This window comes from Dreissena polymorpha, chromosome 3 (genome assembly GCF_020536995.1).
Source record: "Dreissena polymorpha isolate Duluth1 chromosome 3, UMN_Dpol_1.0, whole genome shotgun sequence".
NCBI lineage: Eukaryota > Metazoa > Mollusca > Bivalvia > Myida > Dreissenidae > Dreissena > Dreissena polymorpha.
Window position 1 is genome coordinate 22,185,370 of NC_068357.1, and position 21,315 is coordinate 22,206,684.

The 21,315-nt window shown below is 34.2% G+C and overlaps 1 protein-coding gene across 2 annotated transcripts in view; it reads left to right on the plus strand.

Annotated features, from left to right (window-relative positions):
* LOC127873262 (muscle-specific protein 300 kDa-like) overlaps positions 1-21,315 on the plus strand; it is a 229,236-nt gene that overhangs the window by 101,050 nt on the left and 106,871 nt on the right. For both annotated transcript variants that reach the window (XM_052417036.1, XM_052417035.1), the window contains exons 56-59: positions 8,663-8,781; positions 12,542-12,749; positions 14,756-15,082; positions 20,930-21,050. In XM_052417036.1, the coding sequence (XP_052272996.1) occupies positions 8,663-8,781; positions 12,542-12,749; positions 14,756-15,082; positions 20,930-21,050 (775 nt within the window). The remainder of the gene's footprint in view (positions 1-8,662; positions 8,782-12,541; positions 12,750-14,755; positions 15,083-20,929; positions 21,051-21,315) is intronic.

Here is a 21,315-nt window from a genome sequence, read left to right on the forward strand (position 1 = left end):
ATGAAAGACTTAGTACAAACATATGTATTTTAAGCTAGCTAGTAAATGTAAAATATATTAAAATACCCGTGACATCAGCCAGTAAAAGTTAGTAAAATTCAACTGTAAAACAAAATTTCTTAATGTACAGAATCAACAATCACATTTTATTTTCTAAAATTAATTGGTGATTGTATTTATTAAAGGTACAGAGTCACTGGATATTGCTAACTTTTGATTACTTATTTTAAATGCTATTGAACTGCACTAAAAATCAATACAACCTTTGCATTAAGTGACTATTTAATTTGTTTTAAGTCTAGAATTAGTACTGGTAGACCACAATGCAGTCATGAATTGGTGTTAAATGGCACTGCACCACTACGATTAACTTTGTAAATAGGTCTATAACCAATATGGGTAATATTATGGAAGAAATCGCCAATACTGTAACGGGACACCGTGAGCCAAACTATGGGTCCAGTGAAGTGTGGTAGACCAGCAATTGTTTCTTGATTTCGTATCTGTGTCATCTTGCAGGCAGAGAAAAGTGAAAAGGAATATCAGAAAAAATGGAATGAAAGAAAAATGTATATCAAAATGTTGAAATGTATATAACTATGGATAGTTTTGGTGCTGAATTTATGAAAGTAGAAATAAATGGGGTTTGTTTTGAAGAGAACAGTGGGAAAGAACAATAATGTTTGAAAAATAGATAAATAAAGTTCCATAAAGTACTTAGTTACAGCCCTTGAATATGTGCGTGGGGAGGCCTGGATTTTCGTGTAATCTTTCGATTTTTTTATAGTCGTCGGCTACTGAAAAAAAATATGGGTGGAGGGTCATCAGTTCTAAATTGCCGTTCAAAGAAAAAGGATAAGGCTAAGGATAAAAAGCATCGTGGGAAACCAATTTCGGATTTAAAACAGCCACAAGAAAATAACAACAAACAGCAGGTATAAATATTTGGTTGCAATCCAAAATTTGAAGATATATGCTCAAGGAAGATACATTATAAATAAAATAGTTAAATTTATCTGTACAAATAATGAATTTCTTGATTGAAAATAAACTTATGTTTCTTTAACCAAATATTATTCTTATTCATTTAAGAATATTTTAAAACTGAAACCACTGTACAATTTAAAACCCAGAAAAGTTTTCATTTGATGATAACTATATACAACTGGGCACAAAAATGACAATCACAATTTTATAATATAAAATGTTTAAAATTATACAAGATTGTGAGGACAATTAAGACACAACATTTTTTTTTTAGCAAATTTAATGATATTCCTATTAAATGTTGTTATCAAATAGTATTATAATGAAATTATGTTAGACATTCTTAAAAATGTCTTACAAATCTATTGGTTTACTGTCATGTTTATTATATTCTTTTCTTCACAGAATACTGGATTTATTCAGATCGACAATATTTGTTCAAAACATTCATACAACAAAATGTGATTACAATTTTGTTTTGCTTTCAATTTATTTGTAATCTAAGGAGTGTGAGGAAGAATGAACATTTTTAAATCTGTGATTTATTTATTATCTCAAAAATATTTTCATAAATTTGTGTATTTAGTTTGTTGTGCATTTAATCAGGCATGTAAACCAATCTGAATGTGGACTAAACAATTGGACCGCTGTCAATAGTTGTGATCTACAATAAAATTATTGTATAAGGTATATAAGCCCTGGTGGAAATCATGCCAAACAGTGTGCTGATGTTTTGGCTAACATTTGAAAAGCTTCTACAATTTGACCCATAAAGCTTTATGTCTGATGGTGGCTTTTATTTCCATGTCAGGCTAATTTTTATGGCAAATGTCAACAGAAGATACCTAATTTGAGAATGTTTTGTCTAAATATTTATGACCTGCAGAGGTCAAGCTTGATCCATCCTTATTTGAATTATTTTTATGAATTATGTTTATAGGTTTATCTGACTGAGTGATTTTGACACAATGTACCTCTCCTCGAATAGCAATGCATTATAAAAAGTACATGAACAATATTTGCATTTGTAGTATAAGTACACATATTATCACATATATAATGACAAAAAATGCTCTAAACACCAGTATACAATATGAGATGCGGTGAATTTGATTGTCCATGTTTAATTTCTATAATAATCTTGGTTGGACACAAAATAATGACCTTGATTTTGGAAGTACATGGACCTAAATGTTCTGCGACACATTAATGCAATGATAGCATCCTTTTCTGTAACACACAAATGTACATTTTGTTTAATTTAAAATTGCAAAAAAAATGTGAAAATTTCAAGTACAATCACTCAAAATTATGATTTACAAGATAATATAATGAAAAAATAAAAAATCATAATATAAAAAAATAATAATAAAATAACTCAAATAATTGAATGTCAGACATTTTGTATTGTTCAACAATACCTGGGTAAAAAAAAGATAAAAATTCATATGTAACTAGTGCTAAAACAAATAATTCTGTAAATCTGGACATAATTGTCAATTATTAATATTGTTTGTATAGCCTTTAAATGCCAAGCAAATGGTTTCATTGATTTAAAGGGAAAAAATGACGCTCTTATGAATGAACTCTTATGGATCATATATTATAATAAAATACAAGGTTCTTTAGTTGCAAGTTTTCTGATTGAACCCTTTCCCACTTAGAAGCCTTTAATATTTTAATCTAGTATTAAAGAAAGGTATTTAATTAAATTAAATTAAACGTTTGAAGGGACTGCACATTTGTCAAAAAACCTACCTAAGGGGTAAAGGGTTAAATGTTTTATTTAAAGATATTCATCCCTAGAAAAAAATTGTATGTATATTTTGCCTCGTATTTTTACTGACATTAATATTAAGTTTGCATTCAGTTTAAAGTGTGACCTTTTGAAACATACTTAATTGCTGAAGAAATTACAGATATATTTACTTAAAAGGGTGTGCCACCATTTGTGTTTTGTATATAAAAAATTGTATGAAATCAGCATTAAAAAAAAATGTATTAATATTTCCACTTATACAAAACTTGCTCAAACCAAGATTTCTGAGCTTTCGATGTGTAAGAAATAGAACATTACCAGTTAAAAAGCTGTATTTGTTTGTGTGTATTTATGTGGCTGGTTCAGTTGTTACAATAGCGTACTACAAATTGTACATTAAGACTTTAATCATATATGCACGGTTAACAATGTACAGTTTTTGTTTTTAACAAATCAATTGCTAGACAAAGGTATGTAAGTCATTAAGGTGAACTACATGATCAGGTCTTGAAATATTTAAATATTTCTATTTGAGAAAGAATAATACATTATTTCAATTACATGTTACTCATGTATTCTTTTAAGTACGCATGATTAATTTAAAAACAGAAGTATTAACAAAGTAAAACAAAGGCACTGAAGTCATTTTAGAAGTTAAAATGAAGTAAATGCCTTCTCTTTTGGGTCAGGTTTCATTTTAAATGATTAATTGTCAATGAATTTGTAAAACATATTGTTTTTAATGAGAAATAGAAACAAATAAAGGGAACCACTCGGAAGAACCATTATCAGCAAAGCATTATGCTTATTATGTACCTTGTATTTGTATTTTGTAAACACTGATAATAATTGGGAAAAACATAATATTGATTACAGGATTTAGTTAAGTAAGCCTTTAAAAACTTGCCTGTTGAATTATTATATAATTGATAAACTGATTATTCAAATAATATTATGAAAGTAAACGTTAATAGGAGTATTTCGGATCTCCACAATTTAGGAAAAATACTATCATCTAATTTTTTGGTATAAACAGAGCTAACACATTTTATCCACCAATTATAGATTTATTCAAATACTAATGATTTTAACTATACGTGATTGTTTAAGAAATTTAAATGGATCAGCTTTGTTTATATCTATAGAAGAGGAGGGTTTTCCAAAATTTTGCCCATTCCAGAGTTTGTCTATAATTAGATGTATTTGGCTGTATACTTTTTATGAAAAAGACACACTAAATCATGGGTCAGTGTTTATAAACGTAGAGTTTTCATTGATTGCAAAAACAATTATATCATGATTTAGAATAAAGAAGAAAGCTATAAGAAAGACAGATAAATAATTTTCCCATCTACCGACCGAACCTTTAATTGGTAGTGGTATTGGTCGGGGGAGGAATACTAACATTATTTTAATTTCGGCCTTATGTGTGAATGCAATTGTGCAGATATTTGTCAATTATTTGGAATTAATATTTGTGGAGTAATTGAAAATTCACTTGTAAACACTTGTGACCTTCGAGTTAGTAGTGGATAAATTGTTTGTTATCTTAAGACACTGTTATGTTAAAATTCTATGCCCTTTGAATGAACAGTTTGAAATCATTTAAAATCAATATTGATAACCTTCAAACGATTAACATTTTTGTTGGGAATGATTGTAGTAATCACAGATCAAGTTAAAGTCATTCTCAATTTCACAATAGTAAAATATGTCTCCCAAGATTAATGTTAACTCTATAAATTCTGTAATCTTGTTTCAATATTATTCACAAATGGCTGGTTTAAGAAGATTTATAGTTATTTGATACTTATCCACATAACATTATTTTGGTTTAAGACACATATCACTCTAATGGTGGAGATGGCACTGTAGTCATGTTTTAATTATTATACAAGTGTGCATCATAATTATCTTGCATAAGGCCAATTGTACATTATATCTTGCATTAAGACATTCATACATTATATCTTGCATAAGAACAAATGTACATCGTATTATGCATTGGAACAATTGTACATCATGTTTTGCATAAGGACAATTGTACATCATTTGAATAAGAACACTTTTACATAATTTATTGCAATAGGACAATTAAGCATTATATCATGCTTTAGGGCAATTATACATCATGTACTTCATAGTGACAATAGTACATCACATCATGTATTTGGACACTTGTACATCAGGTTTTGCATTATATGACTATTGTAATAATATCTTTCATTAGGAGAGTGTTCATCTGATCCAGGATGAGGGTGATGGTACTTAAGATGTTGGATGTGCGTATTGTACATCATTCCTTGCATAGGGACAAATCTGCACCACATATTTCATAAAAACAATTGTACATCAGATCTTAAAATATATCTTGCATTAGGACGGTTGTACACCATATCTTGTATTAGAATGATTGTGCACTAGATCCTGCTAAAAGACAATTGTGCATTTGATCTTCCACTAGGTATATTGCGCACAAGATACTGCATAAGGACAATCACATACCAGATATTGCATAAGGACAATATGTGTACCAGATAATACATAAGGGCAATAGTGTACAAGATACTGCAGAAAGACCATTGTGCACCAGATAATGAATTTGAACAATTGTGTACCAGATAATGCATTGCGGCAAGTGTGTACCATATAACGCATTGAGACACTTATATACAATATAATTGTGTACCAGATAATACATTAGGACAATATGTGTACCATTTAATGTATTGGAACAATTTGTGTACCAGATAATGCATTGAGACAATTTGAGTACCACATAATGCATTCGGACAAGTGTGTACCAGATATTGCATCATGTCCACCTTGTACCAGAAAATGCACGAGGGAAATTCTGTACCAGATACTGTATTTTGACAATTATGCAACAGAAAATGCATTAGGACAATCACACCAGATACTGCATAAGGTCAATTGATTACCAGATGCTGCATTAGGCAGATTGTTTACCAGATACTGCACTAGGTCAATTGTGTACCAGATACTGCATTAGGTAAATTGTGTACCAGATACTGCACTAGGTCAATTGTGTACCAGATACTGCATTAAGTCAATTGTGTACCAGATACTGCATTAAGTCAATTGTGAACCAGATACTGCATTAGGTCAATTGTGTACCAGATACTGCACTAGGTCAATTGTGTACCAGATACTACATTAGGTAAATTGTGTACCAGACACTGCACTAGGTCAATTATGTACCAGATACTGCATGAGGTCAATTGTGTACCAGATACTGCATTAGGTCAATTGTGTACCAGATTGCATTAGAATGATTGCACTAGATATTGTATAAAGATATGTTTGGAATTGAGCTTGATTGCTCTGTTGCATTAATTAGATTGGTGTTTCATCAGTGCATCCTTTCTATAGTCAGTGTAGCATTTTGATATTTCCCTAGAGATGTCTGTCAGAGGAAGAGGAAGCTGTCCACAATGTTGTTAAGTTGTATCCTTGATCATTGGTCTGTGCATGTCACATACATCATGAATGTTTATTTTGAATATAGGAAAAAAACAAGTGCTCAAGTAGGAGATGTTACTAAATTGTTTATTAGATTTTTCACTTAAAGCTGCATGTATAGTTTAGGGAATCAAAATCAAACTGTTTTTCCGACATTCTTTTGATTGCTTGATCAATGGTTAAATTTGTTGTTGATAATAAGTAATAAAAAAATGAAATGCATAAAAAAAAGGAAAATTTTGAAACGAATATTTATGCTCCCCTACCCCCTTTCAAAGAAGATAGGGTACATTGTTTTGCTGGATGTCGGTCAGTCGGTCTGTCTGTCTGTCTGTATGAAGACCAGTTTGTTTTCGATCAATAACTCACCAACCAATTGACCAATTGGGTTGATACTTCTAATTTCATTAGCCTTAGAGAGTAGATGACCTCCATAGAGAGGTCACTAGGCCAAAGGTCAAGGTCATTGTCACAATAAGTGTGAAAATTGTTTCTGATCAATAGCTCTTAAACAAATTGACTGATTGGCTTGATACTTCCCATGTGCATTGACTTTGGACATTCGATGACCCCTATTGAAATTGGGGTCACTAGGTCAGATATCAAGGCCACTGTCACAATCAGTGTGAAAATTGTTTCCGATCAACAACTCGTCAATGAATTGACTGATTGGCTTGATACTTCACAAGTGCATTGGCCTTGGAAGTAGATGACCCCTATTATAATTGGGGCCACAAGGTCAAATGTCAAGGTTGCTGTCACAATAAGTGTGAAAATTGTTTCTGATCAATAAATTGTCAACGAATGGGCTTGATACCTCCCATGTGCATTGGCTTTGGACAGTAGAATACCTCTATTGAAATTTAGGTCACTTAGTCAAATGTCAAGGTCGCTGTCACAATAAGTGTGAAAATTGTTTCTGATCAATAAATCGTCAACAAATTTGCTTGATACCTCCCATGTGCATTGGCTTTGGACAGTAGAATATCTCTTTTCAAATTTAGGTCACTAAGTCAAATGTCAAGGTAACTGTCACAAAAAGTGTGAAACTCGTTTCCGATCAATAACTTGTCAACCAATTGAACAATTGGCTCAATACTTCACATGTCTCAATGTTGCCAGAACTGGACCCAAAGCCGTATCTGCAATGAAGCCTCTCCGGTTTCTGACACTATCCCCTTTAACCTTATTAAACCATTCCAAATCGTAAGTAAAGTAAAAATTTGCAAACAGCATAAAACCATCAATATCCAAGGACCACAATGGAAATAAGAGATTAAGTTCTCGTTTTTGTGTAATCCTTGGTATAATGTTATTGGCATGGTTTCATTTCTAATGCATGTTTATTGTTTTTCTATTGTATCATGTATGTAGATATATTTTACCATGTTGTTTTATCATGTTGTATCATTATACTGAAATAAATCTATCTATAAATCTATCTATCTATCTAAAACAAAAACAGCCCGTTTAGGTTTTATGCTGTTTGCTGCTCATCAGTACCTTAGGGTTGGAAATAAAGTCTTAAAAACTCCAATCAATTAAAGGGACTTTTTCACAGATTTTGGCATGTTTTGAAGTTAGTCATTAAATGCTTTAATTTGTTAAATGTAAACATTGGCAGTAAATAGCTCCAGTAATAAAATAATAAACAATAAAATTAAAGAAAGAAAAAAAGTAATGCTCAACTGGGCTTGAACTACTTACCCTTGGAGTTAAAGTCTAGCACATAAACCACTTGGCCATCAATGCTCTTACAGTTAGAGGTGTATTTATATTTATACTTAATATAAGAAATCCTTGAAGTGTCACAAAATATTACGATAATAACTGAACTCTCCAAATTATTCAATCGTTTTGCATTTGTAACGCTTTATAATTTTCAGGTTTCTAGATCTTCAAAAGATGCATATAATGTATATTTTAGAGCATGGTAAATATTCATTATTAATGTGTCCTCTCCATTACTATGATTACAAAAAAAAATTGCAAATCTGAAACAATTTTTTTCAATTTTTGTCATTTTACCAAAAGGTGTAAAGGTCCCTTTAAGAAAGGTTTTTAAATTCAATTAGATTCATTTTCAAAGAGACTACAAATACATCTAAGTGCATATAAAATTGGTTAAGGGATAACGAGTCTTCCAAAGGCAACAGACATAAGGAAGAAATTTCAGTGCATTTGCTGAAAATCTACTACACACATGAATATTTGTCATGTTGCAGTCCGCACTGGCACTTTTCGATTTATATGGATTTTTTTTTAAATCAGAAAATCTCTTATAGAAAATCCAGTTAAGGCAGAAAGCGTCGTCCCTGATTAGCCTGTGCGTAGAGCACTTACAGCACATGCATTTAGCCCAGTTAGCCCTGAACGAGGTTAACATGAATGTTTGTTTTGTTGCGTACATGTTTGCCATTTCTCTGCTAACAGAGCCTCACAAATGAGATCGAGGCATACGAGCCCAAGATGGAGGCGGTGCGCGCGCAGGCTAGCGAGGTGGCACAGCGGGTCAACCCACTTGATCGGGAGCTAGTAGAGGACCAGCTCAAGTAAGTTTAAACTGTAATTCATAATGAAGTCATAACATTAAAACATTTTTATACTCCCATTACCATTGGCAATAGGGGCTATAAAGGAGTCACTTTGTCTGCCTGTCAGTCTGTCCCAAAATTTCATCTGATCTTCATCAAACTTGGTCACAAGTTGTAACTAGATGATGTCTAGGTCAAGTTTGAATATGGGTCATGCCGTCTTAAAAACTAGGTCACGGGGTCACTTAGTGTGTTTTAAACCGAAAGTATGTCCGGACCATAACTATGTCATTTATCGTTAGATTTTAAAATAACTTGGTACATTTGTTCACTATCATGGGACGGTGTGTCATACTAAAGAAGTACGTCAATATCTCCAAGGTCAAGGTCACACTTGAAGTTCAAAGGTAAAAAATGACCATAAACAAGCTTGTCCGGGCCATAACTATGTCGTTCATTGTGAGATTTTGAAATCATTTGGCACATTTGTTCACCATCATTGGACGGTGTGTTGCGAGAAAGAATTACGTCGATATCTCCAAGGTCAAGTTCACACTTTGAGTTCAAAGGTAAAAAATGGCCAAAAATGAGCTTGTCCGGGCCATAACTATGTCGTTATCGTGAGATTTTTAAATCATTTGGCACATTTGTTCACCATCATTGGACGGTGTGTCGTGCGAAAGAATTACGTCGATAACTCCAAGGTCAAGGTCACACTTTGAGTTCAAATGTCAAAAATGGCCATAAATGAGCTTGTCTGGGCCATAACTATGTCGTTAATTGTGGGATTATAAAATCATTTGGCAAATTAGTTCACCATCATTGGACGTTGTGTCGCGCGAAAGAATTACGTCGATAACTCCAAGGTCAAGGTCAGATTTTGAGTTCAAAGGTCAAAAATGGCCATAAACGAACTTGTACGGGCTATAACTATGTTGTTCATTGTGAGATTTTAAAATCATTTGGCACATTTGTTCACCATCATTGGACAGTGTGTCATGCGAAAGAATTACGTCGACATCCCCAAGGTCAAGGTCACATTTATGGATAACTCCAAGGTCAAGGTCACATTTTGAGTTCAAAGGTCAAAAATTGCCATAAACGAGCTTGTCCGGGCCATAACTATGTTGTTCATTGTGAGATTTTAAAATCATTTGGCATATTTGTTCACCATCATTGGACGATGTGTCATGCGAAAGAATAACGTCGATATCTGCAACATCAAGGTCACACTGTGAGTTCAAAGGTAAAAAATGGCCATAAATGATGTCATTCATTGTGAGATTTTAAAATAACTCTGTACATTAATTTTGTTCACAGTCATCGGATGGCGTTTCATGCAAAAGAAATCAGGAGTTCAAAGGTCAAAATGGCCATAAATGATAATGGCATAATATTTCTTAAAATCGCCATAAATTAGCTTCTCTTGTTTTGTGAAGACAGCATGCAAAATATTCTGTGTCAATGCATCATGTAGGGGTATACGTCACCTCTGTGACAAAGCTCTAACTGTTGTATTTTACAAAATGCAAATATGATAGCACTGAAATTATTTTGTTTTAAGTGCAATAGGGTGCGGTTTTAACATTACATGTTCAATGATACGCTATACTGCTATAAATAAAAATATTTTTCCAATACCAAACTTAATCCAGTTGTCATTGTTGATAATGGTAGGTTAAGTTTATTGTTCATGTGTATCTGATATTTTCTGATAGACATATTTTTACACTGTATTGAAATTACTTATGTTCAATATAGTAATAGTTTTAAAGCACTTCCTGGTAATTTTTAGCTCGGCTGTTTTCGGAGAAAACCTGAGGTATTGTCATAGCCAGCTTGTCGTCCAGCGTCTTCCGTCCGCCGTCCGCGTCGTGCTAAAACCTTAACAGGCTCTAAAATAAAAGTGCTTCCACATACAACTTTGAAACTTCATATGTAGATGCACCTGGATTTGTTCTACACGCCACACCCATTTTTGAGTCACTAGGTCAAAGGTCAAGGTCATTTCTGACAAGCTTTCATTTATTTAAAGCTGCACCCACAGTCGAGCGTTGGCACTCGCTATGTGGTGCTCTTGTTAATTGTTGTTGCAATAAAGAAGCTTATAATTATTATTACATAGAGTAGTACGTCTGTTATATATTTACAATAAGATTTGCAATGTTGACAGATTAAACAGACCATTTGTTTATCTATAAATAGATATAATATATCTTGCATTTCTAATTTTGTGCTTTTGGATCTATTAGGAGAGAATTTCATCAAATATTAGTGGAGAAGAAATAATGTCTATAGAAGTGTGCCATGCATTATTTGTCATTTCAAATATATTTGCACTTAGCCATAATGATTTCTTACATAGAAATCTCAGATCATTTTCAAAGAGGGCTAGAAAAAAGTATTTGAGGTATGTAACCACGTCTTGCTCATCTGAAGGTTATTGTGCACTAATTGTGTTTGAAGCATGTCTTAATGTAAAAAATGTTTGTAAATAGGTCAGAATGCACCGATAGCTTTTGAAGCTGTTAAACAATATTAAACAATAAGACGGGTGTTTCATAATGGTTAAACCTGCACAAGGTTGAAAGGTGAAAGGGTGTGTTCTGTGTTTGTAAGTTATCTGTAATTGTCATCATGAACGTTTCTGTTTTGTCATAACTTTGGTCATTGGGTCTATAATTTTGTATCCTCCAGCGAATTATTGCAGCACAAGAGGCAAAATTATTCACATAATTGCTGGTAGCAATGGAATTGGTTACTGAAGCAATTTCACATTTGCACAAATCGAGTTTGAATATAAGCGGTTGTGGGAACAGTATTTCAGTTTCAATTAACATCTTTCAACTTTATAAAAATAAAGAAAATATTAATCTTATAATTAAACTTGAGTATTTTTACATTGTGTTCTGTATTTGATCGCTTCAAACTTAAAAATTAAGAGATTAAGAGCTTTTCACATTTACTTAAATAACTTTTACTGGGCCACTTTGGAACAGCTTCTAATGTTAACGCGTGTTGAATATGCAAAATGGTTTAACCCTTAAAGCGCTGGAGCTGAATTTTAAAGGCCTTTGCAAACAGTTTGGATCCAGATGAGACGCGTCTCATCTGGATCCAAACTGTTTGCTATTCTGATAGTATTCTTTGAAAAAAAATGAAGAAAATGCTTATTTTACAAATTCAGCAGACGACATTTTAGCAGACGACAAATTTCCCAGCATGCAAAGGGTTAATAAATCCCTTTGTTAAAACAAGTGGAACACACAAAGAAATATGCATAGCATTACTTGAAGCCATGTGTTTATAATCCGAAAGTGTCAAATAAACAAAAGAAATGCAACAACCATAAATTTATTGACACAATCACATGTTTATCCCTTTCCCAGTCAGAAACAAAGTAAAAATGGCTACCGGTACATGCAACCGGCATAAAACCAGAACAACCTCCAAGTAACTCGCAGTCTGTTCAGGTTTTATGCTGTTTGCTGCTCATAAGTATCTTAGGGTTGGAAATAAAGCATTTAAAAATTGAATCTATGAAGAATGGTCTTGAAATGAAATCTTATTTTTTATCGGATACCTGGTGCTTCAAAATGCGTATCTGAGTGGTAAAGGTTGAACACACAAATTAATATGCAGCAATTTACTTCCAGCCACATTTTTGTGTGATCAAAAAACATCCCACACAAAAATAAGAAAGAAAAAATCTATATACTTATTGATTCAATTGTATGTTTATTAAAAACATGCATATCACAACCATGTTTCTATGCAGGAAGCAAGAGAAGAAGCTGGCAGATGTGCGGGCCCGGAGCGCGCGGCTCTCGAAGGGTTTCGAGGTGCTGGAACTGGACCTGGAGGAGATACAAGGCAAGGTGGACCAGTATCTCACTTGGCTACACAAGAAGGAGGAGCAGGTGCTCCTCACAGTTGCCAGGGGTTACCATGTGGACGAAGCCAAGGAGAACATGCAGTACATCAATGTGAGTAATGTGCAGCACATCGATGTGAGTAAGGAGAACATGTAGTACATCAATGTGAGTAAGGAGAACATGCAGTACATCATTGTGAGTAATATGCAGCACATCGATGTGAGTAAGGAGAACATGCAGTACATCAATGTGAGTAAGGAGAACATGTAGTACATCAATGTGAGTAAGGAGAACATGTAGTACATCAATGTGAGTAATATGCAGAACATCAATGTGAGTAAGGAGAACATGCAGTTCATCAATGTGTAGTAAGGAGAACATGCAGTTCATCAATATGAGTAATATGAAGTACATCAATGTGAGTAAGGAGAACATGTAGTACATCAATGTGAGTAAGGAGAACATGCAGTACATCAATGTGAGTAATATGCAGAACATGAATGTGAGTAAGGAGAACATGCAGTTCGTCAATGTGAGTAATATGCAGAACATGAATGTGAGTAAGAAGAACATGCAGTTCTTCAATGTGAGTAACATGCAGTTCATCAATATGAGTAACATGCAGTTCATCAATGTGAGTAAGGAGAACATGCAGTACATCAATGTGAGTAAGGAGAACATGTAGTACATAAATGTGAGTAATATGCAGAACATCAATGTGAGTAAGGAGAACATGCAGTTCATCAATGTGAGTAACATGCAGAACATCAATGTGAGTAAGGAGAACATGCAGTTCATCAATGTGAGTAAGGAGAACATCAATGTGATTAAGGAGAACATGCAGTTCATCAATGTGAGTAAGGAGAACATCAATTTGAGTAAGGAGAACATGCAATTCATCAAGGTGAGTAGCATGCAGAACATCAATGAGAGTAAACAGAACATGCAGTTCATCAATGTGAGTAACATGCAGAACATCAATGTGAGTAACGAGAACATGCAGTACATCAATGTGAGTTAAGGAGAACATGAAGTTCATCAATGTGAGTAAGGAGAACATGCAGTACATTAATGTGAGTTAAGGAGAACATGAAGTTCATCAATGTGAGTAAGGAGAACATCCAGTACATCAGTGTGAGTAAGGAGAACATGCAGTATACCAATGTGAGTAAGGAGAACATGCAGTACATCAATGTGAGTAAGGAAAACATGCAGTACATCAATGTGAGTAAGGAGAACATGCAGTACATCAATGTGAGTAAGGAGAACATGCAGTACATCAATGTGAGTAAGGAGAACATTCAGTACATCAATGTGAGTAAGGAGAACATTCAGTACATCAATGTGAGTTAAGGAGAACATGCAGTTCATCAATATGAGTAAGGAGAACATGCAGTACATCAATGTGAGTAAGGAGAACATGCAGTACATCAATGTGAGTAAGGAGAACATGCAGTACATCAATGTCAGTAAGAAGAACATGCAGTGTATCAATGTGAGTAAGGAAAACAAGCAGCACATAATGTTGAGTTTAAAGTTGATGGTGAAATGTATCAAATGTGTTAAAATATGCCTATGGTGCTTGTAAACTATGTACGGTGTGGAGTGTGATGCCCTTGACCCTCACACACATATTTACAAGGAAAATAAAAAATCATGAAAAGGACAAAAATTTGAGTAGAAGATTGCGGGAGACAGATCTTTGTTTTTACTGAGGTTGGCATGTTGCGTGTGTAATTTGACGGAAACTCACTCACCATAATGTGAGATTAATGAAGTGGTTTCTAATAAATATTTTTTTATCTAATTGATTGTGAAGAGAAGGTGCAGTACATCTGAGAAAACTGGGCTTAATGCATGTGCGTAAAGTGTCGTCCCAGATTAGCCTGTGCAGTCCGCACAGGCTAATCAGGGACGACACTTTCCGCTTAAACTTGCTTTTCAGTAAAAAGGGACTTCCTTTAAATAAAAAATACCATTAAAGCGGAAAGTGTTGTCCCTGATTAGCCTGTGCTGACTGCACAGGCTAATCTGGGAAGACACTTTAAGCACATGCATTAAGCCCAGTTTTCTCAGAACAAGACACATATGGAGTTGTTGTTTTTTCTGTCTGTTAGGCCTTGTGCTCAGAACTGGAGAATCGTCAATTTACACTTGACACTGTCAACAAAAAGGTCGAAGCTGTTCTACAAGACCTTACACCAAAAGATCGCGAAGAAATGGAAAACTCCGTCAAGAAACTTAGTATTGAGCACACAAGAGTGTATGGGGTAGCTATTGAACGCAAGAACGTTCTAGCAGAGGCTCTGAATGCTCGAGAAGTGTTCGCGTTTGGACTGGAGAGAGTGAACATGTGGCTGGAAGACAAGGAGACGAAACTTACTGACCAGGAGCAGATACGACTGGTAGCTGCCGATGTGGAGAAACAGATAGAAAAAGCAAAGGTAATTTTGACTAACTATTCTGTACTATGGGTATCTTCACCCTACCTAGTGTCGAACTCCTTAATCTAAATTTAAAAAATGGCTGTTGTTTTAGGGGAAAATCTGAATCCCTAAGATTTTTTTATCAGCAATAGTTTTTTGCTCACCTGAGCACATAGTGAGTGGTCTTTGGCAGTTTTTAGGTACCATGTTGTCTGTATTCAATTAGTGCATCTGTTAACTTTTTATTTTAATGATTTCTCTTCCTCAACTCATTTACAGATTTGAATGACACTTCCCAATAGCAATCATTTGGTGACCCTCGTTCAAAGTTGTTCAAAGTCTGTTACATACTAGTATGTAATTCACCAGAGCAGAAAAAAGATTTTAAAAATGGAAACTTAAAAAATCTCTGAAATGAAGGTTTAGTTGTAATATTTGGTGTGTTATATAGTGTGGTAGTGGTCCTCTACTAAGTTTGTTTAAGTCAAGCCCTGGGTATGAAAATGTTGATAGGGGTCACATGATTTATATAGACTTACATTAAAAAATAACTATAAAAATAATTTCTAACAGGACAATGCCTATAGGTGTAATTATTGAATTGTAACATCATGCAATTGTTCTCTACCAAGTTTGTTTAAATCATGCCACTATGGTAAAAAATTGTCCTCAACCTGGATCTAACTTGTTTCTCTCATACATCCCTTCTCTTACATAGATGTTTGGAATTTGTTATGCATCATTATATGATGGACATTAAAAAAGTTTGTTCAAATCATGTCAATGGGGCCTAAAATTGCCCTGTCATTTTTAACCAGGTGTCCGAAGGAAAAAACTGGTGATTAGATTGGCGAATGCGGGCGGGCTGGCTGGCTTGCTGGCTTGCTGGCTGGCTGGCGGGCGGGCGGAACAAGCTTGTCCGGGCCATAACTATGTCGTTCATTGTCAGATTTTAAAATCATTTGGCACATTTGTTCACCATCATTGGACGGTGTGTCGCACGAAATAATTACGTCGATATCTCCAAGGTCAAGGTCACACTTTGAGTTCAAAGGTCAAAAATGGCCATAAATGAGCTTGTCCTGGCCATAACTATGTCATTCATTGTGAGATTTTAAAATCATTTGGCACATTTGTTCACCATCATGGGACGGTGTGTCGCACGAAAGAATCACGTCAATATCTCCAATGTCAAGGTCGCCACGACTAAAAATAGATTTAAAAAAAAAAAACTTACAAAGGGGGTTAATTTTGTTTGTTCATTTCAAAAGTTCAGTTTGAGTTTTCTCCCTTTATCAGATTTTTTTTTCACAATGAAAACCTGGTTTTGTGACAATTTTGTCCCTTGTTTAAATTAAAATATAAAACATGACCATCATTTGACTAGGCAGTTTTCCTTAGATGGCAAAAGTGCAAGCGTGTAAACACTAAAAACACTTGGGCCTTTCAGGCAGTCTTGTTAATTTAGCAAAAAGTATCTTAAGCCATTGAGTTATGCAAACGCAATATATGTCCTATTCAATGCTGTCACCTGGAACATTTTTTAATTTGAAAACTTGTTTAGTTAAAAAGATAAGATTGGAAGTCAGAGAAGCCCAGAAGAGCAGTATACAATGTAGCATTGTCTGGTATGGTGAACGTTCAAATATGGAGACTTGATTATCACATATCGTATGACGTATTTAATTACATTTGTCAAAAACAAATGAACTTTGTAAAATACACTTAACCAGGCTGTAAGAATTGACCTTAATTGCTAAAACACTATTTTAGACAAATATTGTGTATATTTATTTGTCAATTTCTGATGGGAATGTTTAAAAATGTCTATATGCATTCAATATAAAACCAGAAAAGAGCGGGAGACACTTTTTTTAGCGAACTTTGATGCTGTTGTCTTCTCAACAGTATCATCGTGGTGGAAATGAAGCCTTTAAAACTTGAATTTATTATGAAAGCTTTTTAAATTTAATTTATTTTTCTAGATACTACAAATGGGTCAAAAAGTGTATCTGATAGCAATAAAGGGTCAGCCATCTGGGTAACGTGCTACAATACCTCCACAATCAAGCATGGTACACCATGCGTACAGTGGAGTTGTAATTAACATTCAAATATCTCCTGATCAATTTGCAAATCAAACCCATCCATTGACTCTAAATGTGCAATTATAATGAGCTCAAATTACCAATGATAATCTTGTTAAAACATGGGAATTAAAATCTTGGTGCTCATCGATGTGCTTAGATGAAGATTGGTTCAACAATTATTTGAATACAAGAAATAAAGCCTAAAACAATGAGTAACAATGAGTATACCAATCATAGTTTTAACCCAAGGTGTTGAGTGATGCAGAAGATATAACTATAAATGATTTAGTATACTGGAAGTCCCTCTAAATTAAAATATATACCTGCGCAGAGCAGATTTGTTAGTGCTTATATGATGGTTTAACCTGTGAGTAGGATTTTAACTCTTTAAGACAATTGTGTATACAAATTTACTTTTAATTTTACAAACAAACAAAAGAAGATATCAATATTGTAGAAATTTATTAAAAAAATAAAGTTTCTTAGCATGATTTGACATTCATAAACTTTATTGTTAATTTTTAAGCTGAAAATAAAAACGTGATCAGAATGTTTTAGGACATGGTTTTAGTGTTACACGTTCATTTATTACAATATCAATAGCAAAGTGTGTACTTTGTATAATTTAGCCTAACAAGATGATTAGAATCAAGGTAAGGATAAATATGGGGTGCCATTGTACCAAATGCAATGACATTGTGGATTTAAAAAACTTTATTTGACTGTTTGCTTTCTGATTTGCTATATAATGAACTTTGTAGTCATTACGATTAAGCAATTAGATTGTCTAAGCTAACAAAGTCATAGCGTCCGCGAGGTCATGGGTTCGATCCCCACTGTGATAGCTTTCTTTAGATCTCTTCCAAAGACACCGAGTACTGGTTCTACCCAGGAAACAGACTCAATAACAGACTCAATAACAGACTCAATAAGCGCAACTAAGATCAATTAAATAGGTTAAAACTAAGGAAATGTGTGACTAAATATCCCCCTATTGGTGCAAAAAGGTACCATGTGTCTTCTAATTTCAATGTCACATGGTGCCATTTTGCACCAAGGGGGTCAATATACTGACCACCATTACATTACTGAAATACCTTGAACAAATAAAACAAAACAAAGAACACAAAATGTTGATTTTATTCATTTAAAAGATATTTTCTTCTCTCTCTGGCTATGTTTGGTGCACTCAGTATGACTTGAATATGAGAATGCAATACTTCAAGTGGCAGTGCATATAATGGCATGATGGTACTCCATAGATTGAAGTGTAAGCTCTTGTGTTTAGTGTGAATTGTTTGTGTTGTATTTGAGTAATAGTGTTATACATCACATCGCTACAGTAACAGTGTTATACATCACATCACTGCAGTAACAGTGTTATACATCACATCGCTTCAGTAACAGTGTTATACATCACATCGCTACAGTTACAGCGTTATACATCAAATCACTACAGTAACAGTGTTATACATCACATTGCTACAGTAACAGTGTTCATCATTTGTGTTAGTAATAAGAATTAAAAACCTTGTCAAATCTCTTTTGCTCTGTGAAAAGGGGGTTGAATGCATGTGTGAAGTGTTGTCTCAGATTAGCCTGTGCAGTTCGCACAGGCTAATCAGGGATGACACTACGCTTTTATGATATTTTTTGTTTCAAGAAAGTCTCTTCTTAGTCAAAATCAATGTAAGGCTGAAAGTGACGTCCCTGATTAGCCTGTGTAGACTGCAACTGTTTATCTGGGACATCACTTTACGCACAAATGATAAGCTCATTTTTCCCACAGCACTGCTCATTTTATTATATCAAGCATGATGAAAAATTTCTTTGACTTATGAGTTTATAAGACCATATGATCTGAAACTTTTGTAGTTTTATTGAAATTATAGTATACAAATGTTTGTTAATCTGCTGATAAACAACCTAATATGAAAATTTAGTTATTACGTTTCACAATTTACTACTGTACATGCTTTAGGACAACCCTGACTAGAAAGGTGTTTGCATTTATTTGTTCAATCCTTAGTTTGAATAGATTAAAATATTTTAAAACTAGAAATGGCGCGGCAGAGGCCGACGTGTATCCCCACGCCGCATGTTTGCCCCAGGGGCCTCCCAGGGTTGGTAATGGGGCCATGCATAATTGAGATTGACCGTATTGTCATATTGTCATTATAGAAGTTCAGTATCAATTAGAAGTGAATAGGTGTAGAAAGGAAGAAATTATAGTAAAAGGCAATTTTGGGCGGGTGTGGTCTATGTGGGCGGGGCGCCCCAGGGTTGGTAATGGGGCAATGCATAGTTGAGATTGACCGTATTGTCATAAGAGAGGTTCAGTATCAATTTGAAGTAAATCGGTGTAGAAATGAAGAAGTTAATGTAAAAGAACCTAAAAAAATGAGTGAAAATCTCTGACCCGGCCCCACCCCAACCCCCATAACTTTTGACCCAGGGGTCAGATCAAACTTTCAAATAGTGCAGGGTCGCACATATACTCATAGCTATCATGTGTGTAAGTTTCAAAGTTCTAGTGCTAATAGTGTAGGAGGAGATAGTGGCCAGGACGGACGGATGGACAGACGGACAAGCGGACAGACGGCGGAGATAACCACAATATCCCCACGCTTTTTCAAAAGTGTTGGGATAATTATTTATCTGAATGTAAAATGTGTATTGTTTATACTGGTATTACAGTGTGTAATATTTGAGTTGAATTAACCCTTTACCACTTAGATACGCATTGTGACGCATTTGTGATCCCAAGAAAGTTAAATTTGATTAAAGACCTTTCTTACTAGAATCAAGTTTTAAAGGCTTCATTTCAAACCCTTAGATTCGGATGAGCAGCAAACAGCATAAAACCTGAACAGACTGCGAGTTACTCGCAGACTGTTCTGGTTTTATGCTTCTGGTTTTATGCTGTTTGCAAAAGCCATTTTCACGTCGCTTCTTATGGGGTTTAGGGTTAAGTTGATAATAACACACACATAAGTCATTACAAAACTAACTTTTATCTCAGTATTGTGTGATCCATATGATAGGCTAACATAACATCACATTTCTGGATATTTGTATGATTATGCATATACTTTGTTAAGCTTGCATTCATTTTAATCACTTATAAAATGTACTCAAATTTATAGATTATTTGTAAACCTACAATATTATTATAATGGCATTAAATACTGTTACAGGAGATGAGAACATGGTTTTATGATGAGCAAGTAATATTTGACTACATATATTTGTATATGGATTCATTTCTTATATTTGTAAACAAATAATGTCAATACCCTTTAAGACTTATTTCATCCTCATATTGTCTCAATCATGTTGTGATTTGTCTCAATCACGTTGTGATTTGACTCAATCATGCTGTGATTTGACTTGATCATAATTTTCTAAAACTCTGCTTCATTGCTTTATTTTGGATTTACAATTCAATCACTATGATAAAATCGAGTTCTAAACTATTGTTAAAAGTATACCAGTTTGTTAAGCAAATCATTGAACTAGAACGTCCAGGATCAATCTTACTGAATCAACTTTCGACGAGACACTAAAGGGAGTCGTCTTTTCTGGGCAATAGCATTATGGGTGTAAATCCTGATGTCCTATATCAAAATCTACTGCAAACACCAAAATGCAATATGTTCACACTCAAACCTTGCACAAGAAAGCAACAATGTTTCAGAAGTTTTATGCATAAAAAGACAGCCTTCATGAGTTTTGACAAGTATAATTATGACTGTAAATACTTTACATGTTTCAGAGTTTGATGCTCGAGATCGAGAAATATGAGCCGAACATTGAGCAGATTGAAACCCGAGTTCGAGCCCTGCAGCAGGACTGCAATAACGAGCAGAGCACGACTTTGAACTCCGTTGTTATAGGTATAATTGCAGATTTCAACTGCATTGGTTAAAAAGGCATTTTATGATGTTAAAGTTTCTTTGGCTATTTCATCATGTCTCTGCAAAAATCCATTTGAATTACATGAACTATAGAATTAAATTTAATGTATCTTAAATGATCAACCTACTTAGAAAGGGTTTAAACAATTTGCCTTATAAGGTTCAAGACAGTGGTGGTTGGTTCTTAAAAAAAAAAAATGAACGAAAAAATTGTGCGTTTCTTTGGTATTGCTCGACAGAATTT